This window comes from Urocampus carinirostris, chromosome 12 (assembly GCF_059441175.1).
Source record: "Urocampus carinirostris isolate Australia breed hairy pipefish chromosome 12, RoL_Ucar_1.0, whole genome shotgun sequence".
Classification (NCBI taxonomy): Eukaryota; Metazoa; Chordata; class Actinopteri; order Syngnathiformes; family Syngnathidae; genus Urocampus; species Urocampus carinirostris.
The window spans coordinates 4,063,518-4,083,019 of NC_142360.1; the positions used below are offsets into that span (position 1 = coordinate 4,063,518).

General features: G+C 37.8%; 1 protein-coding gene across 1 annotated transcript in view; it reads right to left on the minus strand.

Annotated features, from left to right (window-relative positions):
• The window catches only part of hcn2b (hyperpolarization activated cyclic nucleotide-gated potassium channel 2b), a 45,518-nt gene that overhangs the window by 11,535 nt on the left and 14,481 nt on the right, over positions 1-19,502 (minus strand). The window contains exons 4-6 of the mRNA XM_088349409.1: positions 9,717-9,935; positions 3,038-3,184; positions 589-829 (exon numbers count right to left, since the gene is read on the minus strand). Of these exons, the coding sequence (XP_088205535.1) occupies positions 589-829; positions 3,038-3,184; positions 9,717-9,935 (607 nt within the window). The remainder of the gene's footprint in view (positions 1-588; positions 830-3,037; positions 3,185-9,716; positions 9,936-19,502) is intronic.

Here is a 19,502-nt window from a genome sequence, read left to right on the forward strand (position 1 = left end):
TAAGAAAATGTATTATTCTACTTAATTATATTTGCATGTATTTTTTCTTTCTACAGTGAACGTCCAAGCTACTCAATTTTTTAACTTTTTAAAAAATAAACCTGATTCATGTCGAGCAACTCAGTATCTCACAACAAAATGTTAATTAACAATATATATGATATAACAAAACACATGTACAATATAACATGTTAAACTACATCAATAAAAACGCTTGAAAAAAAAAATATTGTGTAAGATTATTTTGTAAGGGAAAATACAACGGTTTGTAAGGGCATGGAGCCGTGAAGGTTGACAGGTATGAGTTGACTCAAGTCCAAGATGGCACCGCGGGGTTACGTATTTAGAACGCCTGCGTCAAATCGCAGTTTTCCTCCGTCCTTCGCACACAGTGGCATCCACACTTACGTCACCACCATGTTTGTCCGGCATCCAGCCGCCACGCTGTGCTCTGTAACACTGGTTCTTGCTCGCACCAGACCACACAGTGTCATCTAGCGGTCAAATATTTAACACCGGGGCTTTCCAAAAACACGGAAAAACCTCGCAAGTAAACACGGCGAATGAGCATTTTGGTTATCCCCTTACCTCCGAAGTAAGATCCGTCGACGAGTTTCATTCCCACGCTTCCTTTGGTGAGCACGGTGAGTACGCCGTGCTGTATGAAGTACATCTTTTTCCCGACGGTTCCCTCGCGAACAACGTAATCGGCTGGCTGGAAAACTTCGAAACGCAACTTGGTCAACATGGCCGTCACAAAGTTGGGATCAGCGTTGGCGAACAGCGGCATCGACGCTACTAGCTTGCGGCAGTTGAAGTTTACGATTTCCTGCAAAGAAAACGGGGGAAGTCTCCGTATTGGTGAAGCAATTTTATGACTTTTAAGTTTTTTTTTTTTTTTTTTTTTGGTCCGTTATTTCTTGTTGTTAATCAAATTAATCTAAATATTTTGTCATTATAAAAGTGCACATTTGCTAAATAAGTCAAGAGGACCCATTTTAAAGGACAGTGTGTTATAGTGGTACAAAAATGTAAATTCAGTAAAAAAATGATTTGAATACTCATCTCATTAGCCGTACCGCTTATCCTCATTAGGGTCGCGGGGGTGCTGGAGCCTATCCCAGCAATCATCGGGCAGTGGGCTGAGGACACCCTGAACTGGTTGCCAGCCAATCGCAGGGCACACTGGGACAGACAACTCATTCGCTCATTCACACCTATGGACAATTTGGACCGGCCAATTCACCTGAAATGCATGTTTTTGGAACGTGGGAGGAAACCGGAGTGCCCGGAGAAAACCCATGCAAGCACGGGGAGAACATACAAACTCCGCACAGGAAGTCTGGAGCTGGATTTGAACCCACGACAGGTTCCCATGACATGAACTGTGCCGCACAAGCGCTAACCACTGCGCCGCCGTGCTGGATTTGAATACTATTATTGTTCAGTTTTATATAAAACATTTTTAAACCCATTGGTTGAGAAAAATTATTTCTTTTAAATAGTGGAATCCCTGCCTAAGGTCGCCACCATGCTGCGCTCTGTGGCACTGATTTTCGTTCGCATGAGACAATACAGTGCCATCCAGTGGTCAAATGTAGGATTTAAGTACTCAGACTATTCCATTCAGCGATGGGCAGTTAATCAAATTAATTTGTATGACGAGTTAATCGAATGAATCCAATTGTTTCTTCATTTTATAAATCATCTATTTAGCTAAATGGTCAAATTGAGAGTATGAATTTAGGAATTTAGAGTGTACTCAATCTAGGTCTGAGCAATTAAATTAATTTCAATGATGAGTTAATCAAATGAATGCGTTGTTATTTTAGAATTCAAAATTAATATTTTTTGAACATTTTCTGAATTGTGAACTCGAGAGTTTGAATTTACAAATTTGGAATCTATTCTATCTAAGTCTGGACAATTAATGAATTTGACTTAAATGAAGCATTAATCGAATTAATCCAATTGTTTCTGCATTTTATAAATCAGCTATTTAAACGTTTTCTTAATGGTCAAATCCATAGTATGAATTTAGGAATTCTGAGTCTACTCCATCTAGGTCTGGACAATTAATCAAATTAAATTGAATGACGAGTTAATCAAATGAATGCTTTGTTTCATAATTTAAAAATCATCTTTTTGAAGATTTTCTAAATTGTGAACTCAAGTGTTTGACTTAACAAATCCGGACTCTATTCCATCTAGGTCTGGACAATTAATTAAACAAATTTGAATGACAAGTTAATCGAATGAATGCATTGTTTCTGTATTTTAGAAATCAGCTATTCAAACGTTATCTAAATGGTCGAATTGAGAGTATGAATTTAGAGTCTACTCCATCTAGGTCTGAGCAATTAATCAAGTTAATTTGAATGACGAGTATTTAAAATGAATGCATTTTTTCAGAATTTAAAAATCCTCTTTTTGAACATTTTCTAAATTATGAACTCAAGGAGTTTGAATTTACGAATTCGGAATCTATTCCACCTAGGTCTGGACAATTAATCAAATTTGTGTTAATGAAATGTTAATCGAATGAATTCAAATGTTTCTGCATTTTATAAATCAGCTATTTAATAGTTTGTTTTCTGCTAAAATCGAGAGTATGAATTTACGAATTCAGAGTCTACTCCATCTAGGTCTAGGCAATTCATCAAATTCTTTGAATGAAGCGTTAATCAATTGACTTCATTTATTCCTGCATTTTATTTTCTTAATATTTGATAAATAAATTGATAAAATAAATGCATGATAAAAAATTGTAGCCAGTTATTTGCACATTGGCAACAAAATAACGTTTTAATCAGTAGAACCTTTTAATTATATACGAGATCATTATACTTTTACCATTTTTTGAGGCAGGCTAGATTAAAAAGGTTGACAGATCATATGTGGCCCGCGGCCAGTTTGCACGTGCAGATTATAAATAGATGCCTCTCAACAAACATACAAAGGTGTGAATTATTGAATCCTTTACAAGTGAGGGATGAAGCTTCCTGATTGAACGAGATCCGGTTCGAGCTACTGTTACCTCTCTGAGAGGCTCATTGAGCTCCTCCAGGATGCTCTCCTCATCAAACATTTTTCCCTGGTAACGATGCTCGTAGTAGTCGTGAATTTTCTGCCGGAAGTCCGCCGGCAGCTTGTGGAATGACATGTACTGCTCCACTTGTTTGTACTGTAGCGGGGGAAAAAGGAAGAGGAGTAGGAAACTATGAAATTGCGTAAACGGTTATTGCAATCATCGGTTAAATTACCAAAGATACTTAAAATCCCAATTGATTCCCAGTTACTTTTAAAACTAGGTCACTGGAGTGAGGGACTTGAATATACAAGCAATAGGTAAAATACCTACAAAACAACAGGTAGCAACAAACCATAGTCTGCAGCTAAGTGGCTAACATATGCGGCTAAAGAAAAAAAACGTAGGAAAAAAAAGCCTTGTGTCTAAATCTCCACACTTAACCATGTTAGCTTGCGTGACCGACTGTAGAAAGTGAATGGCACTGAAGGACGAAGAAAGCGCAGCTCACAAAAACAATAGTGGCTACTGGTGAGCTATAGCCCTGAGCAAGTAGCTTACATGAATGGCTAGAGAAAGGAACAGTGGAAAAAGCACCAGATGCCTGAATAAATCTTGCAACTCTGCATTTGGATTACATGCCCAGCTGTCAAAAAGAATGACACTGCAGGATGGAGAAGGCACAGCTAACAATAAAATAGTGGCTAGCAGCAAACCGTAGCCTGCAGCCAGGTGGATAAAATGACTGGCTAGAAAAGGAGACTGTGGAAGGAAAAGTGCCAGACGTCTGAATCTGGCAACTTAGTGGCTTTGGCTTCAATGACCAGCAGTGGAAAGTATAACACTGAAGGACAAAGAAGATGCGGCCAACAATGACAATACCAGCTAGCTGAGAGCCATAGTCAGCAGCCAAGTGGCTAATGAGAGTGGCTAGAGAAGGAAACAGATGCCATAATAATGGGTTTCGGGGCTCAGCTGAAGGTAAGTGGTCATTCAAGGGGCCAACAATAAGTATAGCAGCTACTAGTGGAAGATGCCTGAATCATGACTCTGTAACCATTACATGCTGCCCTCATCAGTGGTAGGTAAGTGGCAGTTTAAATAGCTAACGATTACTATAGCAGCTAGAGGTGAGCCATAGCCTGCATCCAAGGGGTTAACAATTTTGGCTAGAGATGGAAACAGTGGGAAAAGGATTCAGTGACCATTACATGCAGGGCCCAGCTGTGGACGGTAAGTGGCCATTTGAGCAGCTAATTATAACAATAGTGGCAAGTCAGAGCCGGCAGTCGAGGGGCTAGTATAAGTGGCTAAAGGTGGAAACTGTGGAAAAAAAGTAATAAATGCCTGAATCACGGGACTTTAAGAACATCACATGTGGGCCTCAACTGTGGAAAGTAAGTGTCCATTAAGTGTTATAACTACCACCAGGTTGAAAAATGGTCATTTCAGGTAAGATGGCAGCCAGGCATAGCACCGGGTTTATACACCTTTTTTATGGGAAAATTCAAGTACTTTTTAAGGAATTTCAAAGCAAATTTTCCCATTTTTTCATCATCATTAAAAGAAGAAATCCAGACCCAACTTACAGCCCAAATCCTAGATCCTGAACCTACACCCAACCCTAGCATGTCAACGATTTCAAGCATCTACAGGCATTTCATTTAAAATTCAAGCACTTTTCAACCTTAAGATTCAAACATGTTCAATGTTTTCAAGCACACTAACAAACCTTTATGGCAGCTTCTTCAAATTGTGTATTATAATAACCATTTCTTAACCTACAAGTCAATGAATGATTTATATTTACACCACTAGTGGTCACTATACAGGGGTTTGTACACCGTTTTCATAACCAAATTCAAGCACTTTTCAAGTACTCTAAGTCCAATCTTAAATTTTTTTCAGTACCTTTAAAGGAAGAAATCCAGCACTGATCAATAGATTGTTTTTTTTTTTTGGTTGACTTTGATGACTAAAATGAAGTTGCTATCTTGCTGCTAGTACATACTTTGTGCTATTTTGAGTAGTCCCAATCTACAATCTAAGTTCGTTTTGAGTCAATGGGCTGTTATAAACTGACATGATTTCTGCCATTCTGCTTCAACAATTCACGCACAGCTTCAATAAATCTCACTTGTTTAGAGACACAGAAAAGGCTCTATAGGTGCCGGGTAATAATGGAATTCAATATGGCAGACAAAAAAAAAAGAAAGACAAATTGTGTGTATAAAAAGCAGAAAAGTGATCCAAATTTGGACTCATTTTTAAGATTTTGATTGCTCAGAAAGAGTAATAGAAAGAGAAATAGTTACTTTTTTGCATTTTATCATTTATTTTTAGCAATGAAGAGTTATTATTTTTCATTTTAGCTTCATTTTTTGGCATTACATGTGTGTGTGTGAGTCAGACTGCCAAGAAATATGAAAATGGCAACAATTTCAAGCATTTTCAAGCACTTCACCCAAAATTCAAGCATTTTCTTGACCTTGCAAACAAACATTTTCAAGGATTTAAAGCACCCGTACGAACCCTGTATATAATACGCACTGTGGCCTTAATGTCTTGTCAATAATTGTGTATCCACAGACGGCTCCCATCAAGCTTCTGCTGCTTGGTCAGGACAGAATAGCCCCCGGCCCCCGTTGGAAGAAGTTGTCACCCATCATCCAAACTTTTATTGACTTTTCCATTTCCGCCGCATTAGCTGGAGATTAGCGCCCGCGTCGCTCAAAAGTTGAGCGAGGTTTCCGAAAGTTGACGCAGCGGAAAAGTCGCAGGCTATGTTTTCTCTGTTCTTTATCCTGAGTGGCGTTTGGTGGCCCGGCAAAAATGAAATGATCTGCATTTATATAGCGCTTTTCAAGTCAAGACTTCCCAAAGCGCTTTACAGTGTGCTTCACATTTCCCAATAGCGGCCGTGCAGCCATGTAAGGCGCTAACCTGCTTATTGGGGGCATTAGGGGTTCAGTGTCCAAAATATATTGTATTTTAGGAAACGTTTTGCGAGTCGACATGCTAATGAGCCCCCATTTAAGTATTCTGTAATTATTTGTATTGTCTAATATGTACAGTATTCATATTGCTCTATTCTTTATAATGATTTATAATTTATAGTCATTTGTATGAATCATTTTATTGATTTTCAGTACGTATGGTAATTAATAATGTTTTCTTATTTCTATTTATTTAAGCCTTCACATTTTTCGTTCATTTTTAAAAAAAAAAATTTGAATAAATGCACTTATGTGACTTCAATTATATTTCATTATTATATTAATTATTTTCAGTCTTTCATATTTTTTTATTAATTGGAATTCGTTTTTAATATGTATTCTTGTAGCTTAAATTATTATTATCATTCAGATTTTTGTGTATTTATGTCTTTACTATTTATTCATTTATTTAATTTGGTTTAATATTTGTTTCTTATTAACTCTCTTCATTTTATGGATTTAGGTCTTGTACATTCATTTCAATGCATATTTTATATTTATCTATTAATGCAGTTATTTTTTTCTTATATCAATGTACTTATGCAGTTTTGTATTTATTTTTTATGTTATTTCTAATAAGCATTAGTTGTATTTATTCTACCTATTTTCTTATTTGTCTTTATATATTGACATTTTTTATTATTTTATCTATGTTCCCTGCAATTATACATTTATTTTAGGTTATAATTCAGTATTAATATAATGATATTGATATAGTGTTTCTGTCTTGTTCATTATTATTATTTTAATTCAAGTTTAAGTTAAAGTTAATTAATTGAAATTAAATCATTTAAGTTTTATGATCTATTCCCTTAATGTATTGATGTAATTATTATTGATTTATTGATTTTAAATTGGTTAATATTTTTATTATGAAATCATTTTTATTTATCTTTTATGTATATCTATGTATCAATGTAGTTAATTATCTATTATATTTATGCTGTTATTTATATGGTATTATTTTATTTTATAATTATTCATCTTTTTATATTTTAACAATTTTTTTCTGCTTTTTATGTATTTGTCTTTATTATATATATATTTTTGTTTGTTTATTATTAATATTGTATACTGTATTTATGTATCGGTGCAGTTATTCGTGTATTCGATTTGCATTCAGTATTTGTACTATTAATATTTTCTTAAATAATGATTTTTTTAATTGTTTTTTATTATTTATTATTCTTTCATCTATTCTGATAATTTATTACTTTCTTCCTTTTATGTATTTATCTTTATAATATTTTTTTGTTTATTATTTTTTTGTTTATTATTTATTTGTATACTGCATTTATTCTATTCGCATTCAGTAATAATATTATTAATATTTTCTAAAATATTGATGATTTTCTTCTTGTCTTTTCTTATTATTATTATTTATTGATTCATTCTATTATTATTTTTTTTTTATTTGTCTTTATTATCCATTCATTTATTCCGATAATTTAATATTGCCTTATTTTCATGTATTTATCTTTACAATATTTTTGTTTTTATAAAAAATGTTATTCATTATTTTTATGCTTTATACATTCATTTATTATATTTGCATTCAGTATTTATGTTATTAATATTTCCTTCTTAAATATTGATACATTTTTCTTGTCTTTTAATACAAAAAAAATATCTATTTATTTATTCTCTTAGGAAAAAGGTCTAAATCTAGTGAAAGCTAGAGCTATTGTTGGTGATAAGAATGAGTGGCGAGGTGTTGTAAAATGATAATGGGATGTTTGGACGCGTTCTAAGGGATGGACAGGGCACCTGTATGATGCGGCAGGGGTAAACCGGTGAAAGCTGTCGGGCCCTGCTGTTGAACAAAAGAGTGTGTTGTGTCACCCTGACCCGAGTGACATGGCCGCTTTCTTGTGTCCCGTTTCATCTGGAGGAACGAAAGCATGACCAACTTAGGTGCCGAGGTGCCTAACTTGTTTGGGTGTTCGGGCCATGGTCCAAAAATTTTTGTGTGTGTTTATTACTATTTTTTCCCTTTTATTTTCTTTGTTATTGTATGTGTTTGTCTTGCTGTCGGTCACCCTTCTTGAAAGATATGACCAAGGTAGATAGATAGATGGATAGATAGATAGATAGATAGATAGATAGATAGATAGAGAGAGAGAGAGAGAGAGAGAGAAAGAGAGGGAGAGAGAGAGAAAGAGAGGGAGAGAGAGAGAGAGAGAGATAGATAGATAGATAGATAGATAGATAGATAGATAGATAGATAGATAGATAGATAGATAGATAGATAGATAGATAGATAGATAGATAGATAGATAGATAGATAGATAGATAGATAGATAGATAGATAGATAGATAGATAGATAGATAGATAGATAGATAGATAGATAGATTTTATGTATTTGTCTTTATTGATTATTTATCTATTCCGATAATTTATTATTTTTCTTATTTTTATGGATTTATTTTTATAATCTTTTTGTTTTTAGTATTTTTTTGTTTATTGTTTATTCTTATGCTGTATTTATTTATTTATTTATTTTGTTCAGTGTTCATATTATTAATATTTTCTTCGTAAATATTGATAAATTTTTATTGTCTTTTATTATTTTTTTTAATTATGTATTTGTTTATTCTCTTATTTTGATGTATTTATATTTATAATATTTTGCTTTTGTTATTTTTTTGTTTATCAATTATTTTTATACTTTATTTATTTATATATTCTATTTGCATTCAGTATTAAGATTATTTATATTTTTTGAAATATTGATGATTTTTTTCTTGTCTTTTCTTGTTTTTATGTATTAGTATTTATTATCCATTCATTTCTTCTGATAATTTATTATTTTCTTATTTTTTGTATTTATCTTTACCATATTTTTGTTTTTATATTTTTTGTGTTTATTATTTATTTTCATGCTGTACTTCTTCATTTATTCTGTTTGCATTTTTTATTTATGTTAATTTGTATTTTCTTCTTAAATATTAATGTATTTTTTTAGTTTTTTATCATTGTTTTTTTATCATTTATATATTTATTTGTTCTTGTTTTTATGTATTTGTGTTGATTATTTATCTTTTCTGATAATTTAATATTTTCTTATTTTATGTATTTGCCTTATAATATTTGTTTTTATTATTTTTTGTTTATTATTTATTTGTATGCTGTATTTATTTATGTATTCTATTTGCAGTCAGTATTTATATTACTAATATTTTCTTAAATATTCATTTATTTTATCTCATCTCATCTCATCAGCTGCACCGCTTATCCTCAGTAGGGTCGCGGGGGTGCTGGAGCCCATCCCAGCAATCATCGGGCAGTGGGCAGGGGACACCCTGAACTGGTTGCCAGCCAATCGCAGGGCACTCAGGGTCGCTCATTCACACCTAGGGACAATTTGGACAGGCCAATTCACCTGAAATGCATGTCTTTGGAGTGTGGGAGGAAACCGGAGTGCCCAGTTTCTTTTATAATTTTTTTAAATTGTTTTTTCATTTATTTTCCTATTTTTATGTATTATTTATTTATCATTCATGCATCTATTCCGATAATTTAATATTATCTTATTTTGATGTATTTGATTGTTTTCGAACATTTTTTACGCGTATTTAGCATTGAATGAATGATGGAAACCCATTCAGGTATGTCTAAAAATGGCAAAAAAGCAAACGAAACCTCGGTAAATCGTAAAAAGAAACAGCGTCCGAAACGGAATGGGTCTCACCTTTTCCTGGTACTGTCTCCTGGACGAGTCGAGCGACTGTATGAGTGCGGTGGCGTGCCCGATGAACATGGCGTAGCAGGTGGCGCCCACGATCATGCTGAGCATGGTGAGCCAGATGTCTGACATGCTCTCGGGGGCTTGGCGGCCGTAACCGATGCACAGCATGTGACTCATGGCCTTGAACAGGGCGAATGAGTACAGCTCGCTCCACGTGTCGTTCTAGGGAACAAAGGGACGGATGGGGCCGTCAGTTTCACTCGAGGAGATTTTTGGTTATTGGGTCCAGTTCGTTTACAAGTGCGGGGTTGCTGCCGCTCCCGCATGCGTAAATCAAGCTTGAGTGTCTGTTGTCTTTGTCTTGGATTAAACAAGGGTCCGGCCGCTTGTTTTTTCCTGCGTTGCTCTGTTTGCTCGAGCCACAAGTGCGTCATATTCCTTAAAAACAAGTTGTTCTCAACGAAACCATAGACCTCCACTAGGCATGTCAAACATACAGCCCGCATGCTAGATTTGGATGAAGTATCCCGGCCCGCGATACATTTCTGAGTATTTAAAAAAGACGAAGCAAGTCTCTAGGTCATTTCTATCACAAGTTATGATTTGTTAAATAAATGGGGACCAAATGCTTCCTCCGGTCGCTAGAGGGCAGTGTTGGGTGGCATAGCGTGATGAGTTGGCTCAGGTGTAAAACTGCTAAAACAGCAGAATACTGAAAAAGATAAAATAAATAAAAGTTTAGAGTTGACACACTTTTACTGATTACTTTACTGCCTGAGAACAATAAGGCTGGAGACGAACTGTGTTTGACATCCTAGACTTACACTATAGATGAACGGATACAACTGTGGTATTTTCTATGTGGGACCGGAAAATCCAATAGAAATGTCCCTGGGAAATCAACTAATACACATGAGGCTTTTTAGCAAATGAACTGAAGATTACATGTATTATTTGTTTCTGTCCTACGGTGCTTACAGCATAAGAAGAACCAGTAGGAGGAAAACTGCATAGATGCTGTGATTTAGGGTTTATATTTATAAGAAGTGACTTTATTGTCATTGATTATGACCTAGGGTACTTTGATCCTAACAAGATTAGAAATGCCAAACTCCCCCGAACTTTCCTCGTTCTTACAATAGAACACGACTTGAATTACCTAAAACAAAAAGTGCAACGGAATTTCTACGGAGCTCTCGAATTGTAAGGTCTAGCCATTCCTGTTTTAAAGCCATCATTATTGTAAACTCATGTTACGATAAGAGCTCATCACTTCCACTTTAAAGTTCCTTTTATGCTCTCTCCCAATCACAAACAGACACGCTTAAATGATGAACTAATGTTATGATAAGAAGTCAATTTATCAGTCTCTACCTGAATGTACCTCTCTAAAACAAGTTAACTACACTCTTAAAAATAATTCTTACACTGTTCTATCAGGCTTGTCGGGACAAGTTAGCTGAGGTGCAGCTCTCCTGTTTCAGTGGCTCCGCCCCCAGCCGCTTATCCAATCAGAAGGCACGGGGTGGGTAGCAGGAAAGTGGGGAAGGGTAAGAGAGAGGTAGGAGCAAGAGAGAGAGAGAGTCCCCGCAGCAATGAAAAAAATGCTAATACCGATTACCATCAAATTCCCAAATATTGATGTCAATAATCGGAAAACCTCTAGTTGTTACTTGGCGAGAATTTACTTCATACAACCTGTTATGGGATAGATAAAAGTAGCATGGGTAATTGTTCATAGATGCTAATCATCATCATGATCAAATAAATGCAACTTTGTTTAGTGGAGGGAAGAAGCGCTAATGAGGCTAGCATACATCTGCCTGCTCCATTTTTAGTCTGTCGGAGTGAATTTTGCCAAGTTGATTAAAAAGAAACTAAGTCGGACGTTGATCAAAAGCTCTGGTGAGCAACATGGGATAAAAAGAGAATGTATCTATTTATTTTATTTCTTTCTTTATTTTTTCCAGATGTGCTAAGCATGCTGAGTAGCTCTCATGCGGTATAAACACTAGTTAGGGATGAAACTGAAAAGATAGCATTGTTTTTTTTCCCCATTTTTTATGAATATGAAAAAAACTGGATACCCATTTGTGGTCCCCATAATATCATGAGGGCCCCAAACGATGGGGCACCCAAAATGTTTGTGGTTAGTAGTGTGTGAGTACTTGTATTTGTGTCTGTCCCTTTTAGGACTTTTTAGTTTTCACACACTCAGGGTACTACTTATTTGTCAGGGCACATTTGTGGGTAAGGTATGAGTCGGTTTTCCGGTCTGTTATAGGGCCTTCAGGTCGTGCAAGGCCTTCTCTGCTGACCTAAAAAGATCTGAATCATGTGAGGTTAATAATATTTTTTATAATAAAGCATACCATGGATACTTTAATAAATAATTCCAAATGGTGTGTGAGCTCCAATTCATTGTGTTTCCCCTGGTTTTGCTACTCCCTCATGTGTGCTTTCATATTTTAACACTTAACCAATCACATTTCAGCCATTACTTAAGGCCTGGGTAGGGAATCTACCCGGAGGCCTTCACAATCAGTTTTGCAGGCCCTGAGGCATAACATACGTGTCAGCGGTCTCACAAAATATAATTAACTACGGGGCAGTAATGGAAGTAAGTCATGGAACAGACATTTAAGCCGTTAATCGAATAGAAACGTGAGCCAAAAATGGGACAGGCTCGACTTTCGACATTAGCTTCGATGCTGATGGAAGAGAACGTGGGAGAATGAGAAAGAGGAAGAGAAAGAGACAGAGAATGGAAAAAATAGAGAGTGAGAGAAAAGGAAAGAGAGGGATGGATAGAGAGAGAGAGAGACAAAAAAAGAGGGAAAGGAAAAAGTGAGAGAAAGAAACAAAGATAAAAGAAAAAAAGAAGGTAAAAAAAAGATGGGGAAAGGGACAGAGGAAGAGAAAGAGAAAAAAAGAGTGAAAGGGAGAGAAGAGTCAAAGAAAAATGAAAAAGTGAGATGATTAGAAAACATGATGAAGAGACAGAGGAAGAGAGATGAAAAAGTGAGAGAGAGAGAAATTGAGAGAAAGAGACAAAGAGAGAAAAGAGAGGAAAAAACACAGAGAAAGAAAGAAGAGACACATAGAAAAGAAAAAGAGAGAGAGAGAGAAGAGAGGGGGAATGGGCAGAGGAAGATAGAGAGAAGAGAAACAGAAAAGAAAGAGAGAAAGTAAAAAGCGAGAGGGAAGAGACAAAGGAAGAGAGAGAGGGATGAAAATGTGAGAGAGAATCTGAGAGAAAGAGAAAAAGAGAGAGAAAATAGAGAGGCAGACAGACAGCTACTGTTGCTTTAGGCGGGCCTGATTCTATTTGTTGTTGACACCCCTACTCTATAGTACATCTCAACTAGGAAAAACACAATGTGTGTGTGTGTGTGTGTGTGTGTGTGTGTGTGTGTGTGTGTGTGTGTGTGTGTGTGTGTGTGTGTGTGTGTGTGTGTGTGTTTTCATTTCCATTTTTCCACAATTAGCATTGTTAGCATTGAACGCCAGGGAGATGAATCGAGCCCAGATAAGAGCTAGAACCGTCAGTCTATAAATTCTTTTACTGAATGGACTTTTCTTTGGTAGCAGCGTGACCAAATAAAGGGCTCTTTATTCATTCTGTTGGTTCTTGTTTTTGTTTTGTTTTTGTCCTGGGGAGCTCATTTGCCGCCTAAACGCATTTCCCAATAATAGCTTTAGATACAGCGGCACAATGAGAGTATGCCAAGTGTACGATACGCCAATTCTAAAAGCGAGCGTGACGGGATACAGAACCTCCCTGACAGTCTGAAACCGACCAAGACGCTTATCTTGCTCGGCCGAAATCCATTTAGACGTTTAATACGTTAAGCGACGCGAAGAGCACACGGGGCTACGCTCCATTCTGTTTTTTCAAAGCAAAACACAACATTTTTGGTATATCAAGTTCTACGTATTTAGAGCTCAGATATTCTGGTTGCAGGGTTTGTACATCCCTTTTCCATGTCCAAATTCAAGCACTTTCAAGGACCAGTTTTCCTGTTTTTTCCAGGACCTTTAAAGGAAAATAATCCAGCGCCGATCGCTTTGATGACCAAAATGAAGTCGCTATATTGCTGCTAGCACATATTTGTGCTATTTTGGGCAGTTCCTATTTAATGATGTACGATCTGTTGGTGTCGATGGGCTCTAAACTGAGATGAGTTCTGCCATTCTTGTTTACAAACACAGAAAGGGATCTGTTGGGTAAAAAATGAGTTCAATACAAAATACAAAAACAAAGAAAGTACTGAAAAATTTGCACTCGTTCAATCTTTCAATTTTAGAGACTGCTGCTCATTTGCTTTTGGTTTTATTTTATTTTATTTTATTTTTTGGGGTCGTGTTTTTTCAAGGATCTGTGTCAAAATCGGTTAAAATAGAATTATAAATAGTTTGGATTTTTTTTTACATTTTATCATCTATTTCTACCACTGAAGAGTTATATTTTTCATTTTATTTTATTGTTTTGCTTTTTCAGGGATTTTGTGTCGTTGTTCGACTTTCATTTTGTTTGTTGTGTAAAAATCTAAAATTGTTTTGTATTTTGAGTTTTTTCTGTGAATATTTCAATTCATATTCCATGATTTTTTTGCATGGTTGACGTATGAAATGACAAATTACTAAATAATTGGTTGCATAATGTTTTTTAATTATTAACAATATTTGATTTAAAAAAAAATCTAAAGAGCCGTATGGGAGCCGAAAGAGCTGGCTCTTCTCAGTGAGCCGAGCAGAAAGAGCCGGTTCTCGAAAAAAAGCCGGAATTCCCATGACTAGTCTGATGCACCTGTCCTCTTTGATGAGAACAGTAGGGGTCGGTGACGCTTCACATGACAGCGCTATAATGACAAGACACCAGAGCAGGGGTGGTCAGCGTCATTTTCAGCCACTTTTATTAGATTTTTCGAAAATGTTGACTGACTGCCACAACATGGCATTTGCAACAATGTCAAGCATTTTCAAGCACGTCACTGCAAAATTCATGCATTTTCCTGACCTTAAAAACACAACTTTAAATATCAAGCACTTTCACGGATTTCAAGCACCCGTACGAACCATGTCTGTAAAGAATGAGTTTGAGTATACATTCAATGTTTTGATTCTTGAGTTGGATATCGAGCAAACTAGCTAACTATTTTGCTAACCAACACTTATCTAACCAACACTATCTAACTTAATGCTATCTTGAGCTAGCTGTGTATCATCATGTTTTTCTTTGTAGCTTTCAAAGCTTTGTAGCACACACTATCAATCAAGCTATCAATGTTTTGGGAAATTATCACGCTAGCTAGCTAGAAAACATCCATCTTACAAAATGGCGGCGCCCTCTATGGCTGCGGCTGGATCTGCTCCCGACAGTTTCTCACATTCTAGTCAAAAACCCCAATCTTCGACTCAGTTTATGAGGGCGAACAAAGACAACTCTAACTGCAGATTAATATACGATCGCAGTTTTTTGCTGGATATGCGAACATCCAGAAATCCAGCGCAAATTTCGACGATCACTCTGGAGTGTTTACTTAGCCTCGGAGTGCTACGTCAACAGAACACAGCGGCCAACAAAGCAGCGAATAAAAGTGGCAAGCGGAAGCGCTGTGACCGGGGAAGGAAACGAGGTTGTCGGGCCGGGCTAACGGCTCGGCTGAAGGCCAAACCCTTCAAAACGCCTCTACCATCCATTTTCCTATCCAACGTCCGCTCCCTGGACAACAAACTGGACCATTTACAAGTGGAATTTACATCGAATCGCGAGTTGACGAACTGTTGTGCTTTAATTCTGACGGAGACATGGCTAAACTCATCTATCCCGAATGACGCTGTTAGCATTGTGGGGCTAACTGCTTTCCGCGCTGATAGAAGCGGCGAGCTCACCGGCAAAAGCAGGGGTGGCGGTCTATGCATTTATACCAACAACAACTGGTGTAGAAATGCGAAGATAATCTCGAAACACTGCTCACGAGACATTGAACTTTTGACGGTGATCTGCAGACCCTTCTACCTACCGAGGGAGTTTAGCGCGACCATCATTACTGCCGTGTACGTGCCCCCCAGCGCTAATACGAAGGAGGCAATGGACGTTCTCTACCGAACTGTGAGTGAACTGCAGCATGCTTCCTCCGAGTGCATTTTTATTGCGGCGGGGGACTTTAACCAGGCCAATATGAAAACAGTTCTCCCGCATTTCCATCAGCATGTAAACTTTGCTACAAGAGGTAGAAACACATTAGACCTGGCCTACACAAACATCAAAGGTGCATATAAAGCAGCCCCCCGCCCCCACCTTGGCTCATCAGATCACCTTTCTATTATGCTAATTCCAGCATACAAGCCCCTGCTGACCAGAGAAAAACCTACAGTGAAGCAGGTGAGGGTGTGGTCTGAGGGGGCAATGGAGGCACTATAGGACTGCTTTGATTGCACTGATTGGGACATGTTTAAATCGGCTGCCACTTACAACAACAAAATAAATATAGATGAGTACGCCATTTCTGTGTCAGCCTACATCAGTAAATGCGCAGAAGACGTCAGCAATAACCAAACTATATGCACCCGTGCCAATCAGAAGCCCTGGATGACTGCTGAAATACGCAAACAACTAAAAGTACGGAACCTTGCCTTTAGATCTGGTGACAAGGAGGCACTGTTATCAGCGAGGGCTAACCTGAACCGGGCTATCAGACTAGCAAAGCGAACGCACAGTCAAAAAATCCAGGAACGTTTCCTCAGCACAACCAACACCAGGGATATGTGGAAAGGCATTCAGGCCATCACCAGTTACAAGCCAACCACCGCCCCAGTGCAGAACACTAGCATGGACTTTCTGAATGACCTCAACAAATTCTTTGGAAGGTTCGAGGCACAAAACGGCACCCCTGCAGCGAAAGCGGTTCCAAATCAGGACGAAAGAGCACTCCACCTGGACTCATCTGACGTGAGGAAGACCCTGAGAAGGGTCAACACAAGGAAGGCTCCAGGCCCGGACAACATTCCGGGGCGGGTACTTAGGGAGTGCGCCGATCAGCTGGCTTGTGTACTAACAGACATTTTCAACACCTCGCTAGACCAAGCCAAAGTACCATCATGCTTCAAATTTGCCAACATCATCCCAGTGCCAAAGAAACCCCAGATCTTATCATTCAACGATTACCGGCCCGTTGCACTGACTCCTATCATAATGAAGTGCTTTGAGAGACTGGTTAAAGAGCACATCACCTCCAGTCTCCCCTCCTCATTCGACCCCTTTCAGTTTGCCTACAGGACAAACCGCTCCACCAGGGATGCCATCTCCTCTGCGCTTCACCTGAGCCTGACACATCTAGAGGAGAAGAACACCCATGTGCGGATGCTGTTCCTGGACTTCAGTTCAGCATTCAACACCATCATCCCACAACATCTGGTAGACAAAATGAGACTCCTGGGTTTCAACACCCCCCTGCGGAACTGGCTGCTGGACTTCCTCTGTGACAGACCCCAATCAGTGCGGATAGGTCAGAACAGTTCAGATGTCATCTACCTCAGCACGGGCTCCCCCCAAGGCTGCGTCCTAAGCCCCTTGCTGTTCACCTTGATGACACACGACTGCGTCCCTAGGTCCGCCACAAACCACATCGTGAAGTATGCTGACGACACAACAGTGGTGGGCCTCATCAGGGATGACAACGACCTGGCCTACAGAGAGGAGGTGGAGCAGTTGGTGGGCTGGTGCAGGGACAACAGCCTGGTCCTGAATGTTGACAAAACTAAAGAGATCATTGTCGACTTTAGGAAAAACCAGCCCAACCATGCCCCACTTTGCATCAACAACAAGGCTGTGGAGGTTGTCAGCAGTATCAAGTTCCTAGGGGTGCACATTACAAACAAACTCACCTGGTCCGTGAACACTGCATCACTGGTTAAGAGGGCACAGCAGCGCCTGTACTTCCTGCGGAGGATGAGGAGAGCCCACCTGCCCCCACCCTCCCTCATCACATTCTACAGGGGCACCATAGAGAGTATCCTGACCAGCTGTATCTCTGTGTGGTGTGGAGGCTGCAGCGCTACCGACTGGGGTAGTGTGAGGAGGGTAACGAGGACAGCGGAGAAAATAATCGGGACTACACTTCCCTCCATTCAGGACATTGGCCAGAAGCGCTGCCTATCCCATGCTAAGAACATTACCGGGGACCCCTCTCACCCCCATCATGGACTGTTCACTCTGCTAGCCTCTGGGAAGAGGTACTGCAGTGTGCGGTGCAGGACCACCAGGCTCCGCAATAGTCTAGTCCCCCTGGCCATTAGACTGTTAAATGGTCAATCTAACATATAGTTAACTTAAATCTATACGGCTGCTAATCTGACTTTTTGCACTACTGGCAGTTTTTTTTATAGCTTGCCACTCCTTGCACATTGCTCTCTGCACTATTGTAATTACAGCGTTATTGTTACAGTGTTAATGTTACTGTGTACCTGACTTGTCAACCTGACTGCCCATTTTGCACATCTGGTTAGCTACTCTTCTTGCACTATCGGCACTATGGTAAAATACTATACGTAGCCATAATACAATACAACTTTATTTATATCTGTACATTCAAGGAAACTGTGGGGGTCAGATGTATCGACATTTCGTTCTGTATACACGTGTACTAGAATGACAATAAAGTAGATCTGAATCTGAATCTGAATCTGAATCTGAATCTTTTTCTCTATGTTTTTCTCTTTCTGCTTTTTTTCTTTCTCATTCTCGTTTTCTCTCTTGTTTTCTTTGTCTCTTGTTTCTTTCTCTTTCTATGTTTCTTTCTCTATCTTTTACTCATTCTTTCTCATTGTCTCTCTTTTTTCTTCCTTTCTCTCTTTCCCTTTCTTTCTCTCCTTCTTTATTTTTCTTTCTAGCTTTCTTTCACTCTTTTTCTCTATTGCTCCTTTTATCTCTCTTTAATTTTCTCTCTTATTTCACCTTTCTCTTCCACTCTTTCTTTCTTTTGCTTTTTTGCCTTTTTCATTCTCATTCTCTCCGTCTTTATCTCTTGTGTTTTACTTTTTCTATCTTTCTTTCTCTATCGTTTATTCTCTTTCACTCACTTCTTCTCATTGTCACTCTCTTTCTATCTTTCCTTCTTTCCTTATTTCTTTCTCTTTCTATCGTTCTTTCTTTCACTACTTTTCTCTTTGTTGCAATTTTATTTTTAGCATTTTCTTTTTCTCTCTTTTTCTATCTTTTTCTTTCTTTTTCTTTTACTTTGTTTCTCTTTCTGCCTCTTTTCTTACTTTCTCATTCTCTCTATTTTTTTCTATATCTTGTTTATTTTTCTTTCTTTCTTGAGTTCCCCTTCCATCTTTATCAGTCATTCTCTTTCACCCTTCCTTTCTTGTTCTCTCTCTTTTCCTTACTTTCTTTATCAGTGTTTGTCTTCTTCTTGTATATTTCTTTCCCTCCTTTCTTTCTTTTTTCTCTTCTACTCTTTCTTGTTCTCCGTCTTTCTCTCCCACCTTCCTCTTTCTCTCCATCTCTTTCTGTTTTTATCTTTTTCTTTAACTTTATGTTTATCTTTCTGCCTCTTTTGTTTCTTTCTAATTCTCTCTCTCTCTCTCTCTATTTCTTTCCATATCTTGTTTATTTTTCTATCTACCCGTTTTCTTCTCGTTCTCTCTCTTTTTTTTACTTTCTTTATCACTTATTTCTCTAATTGTTTCTTTCTTTCTCTCCTTTCTATCTCTTCTCTCTTTCACTCTTTCATTCTTGTCTTTATGTCCTATCTTCCTCCTTCTCTCCATCTTTCTCTTTTT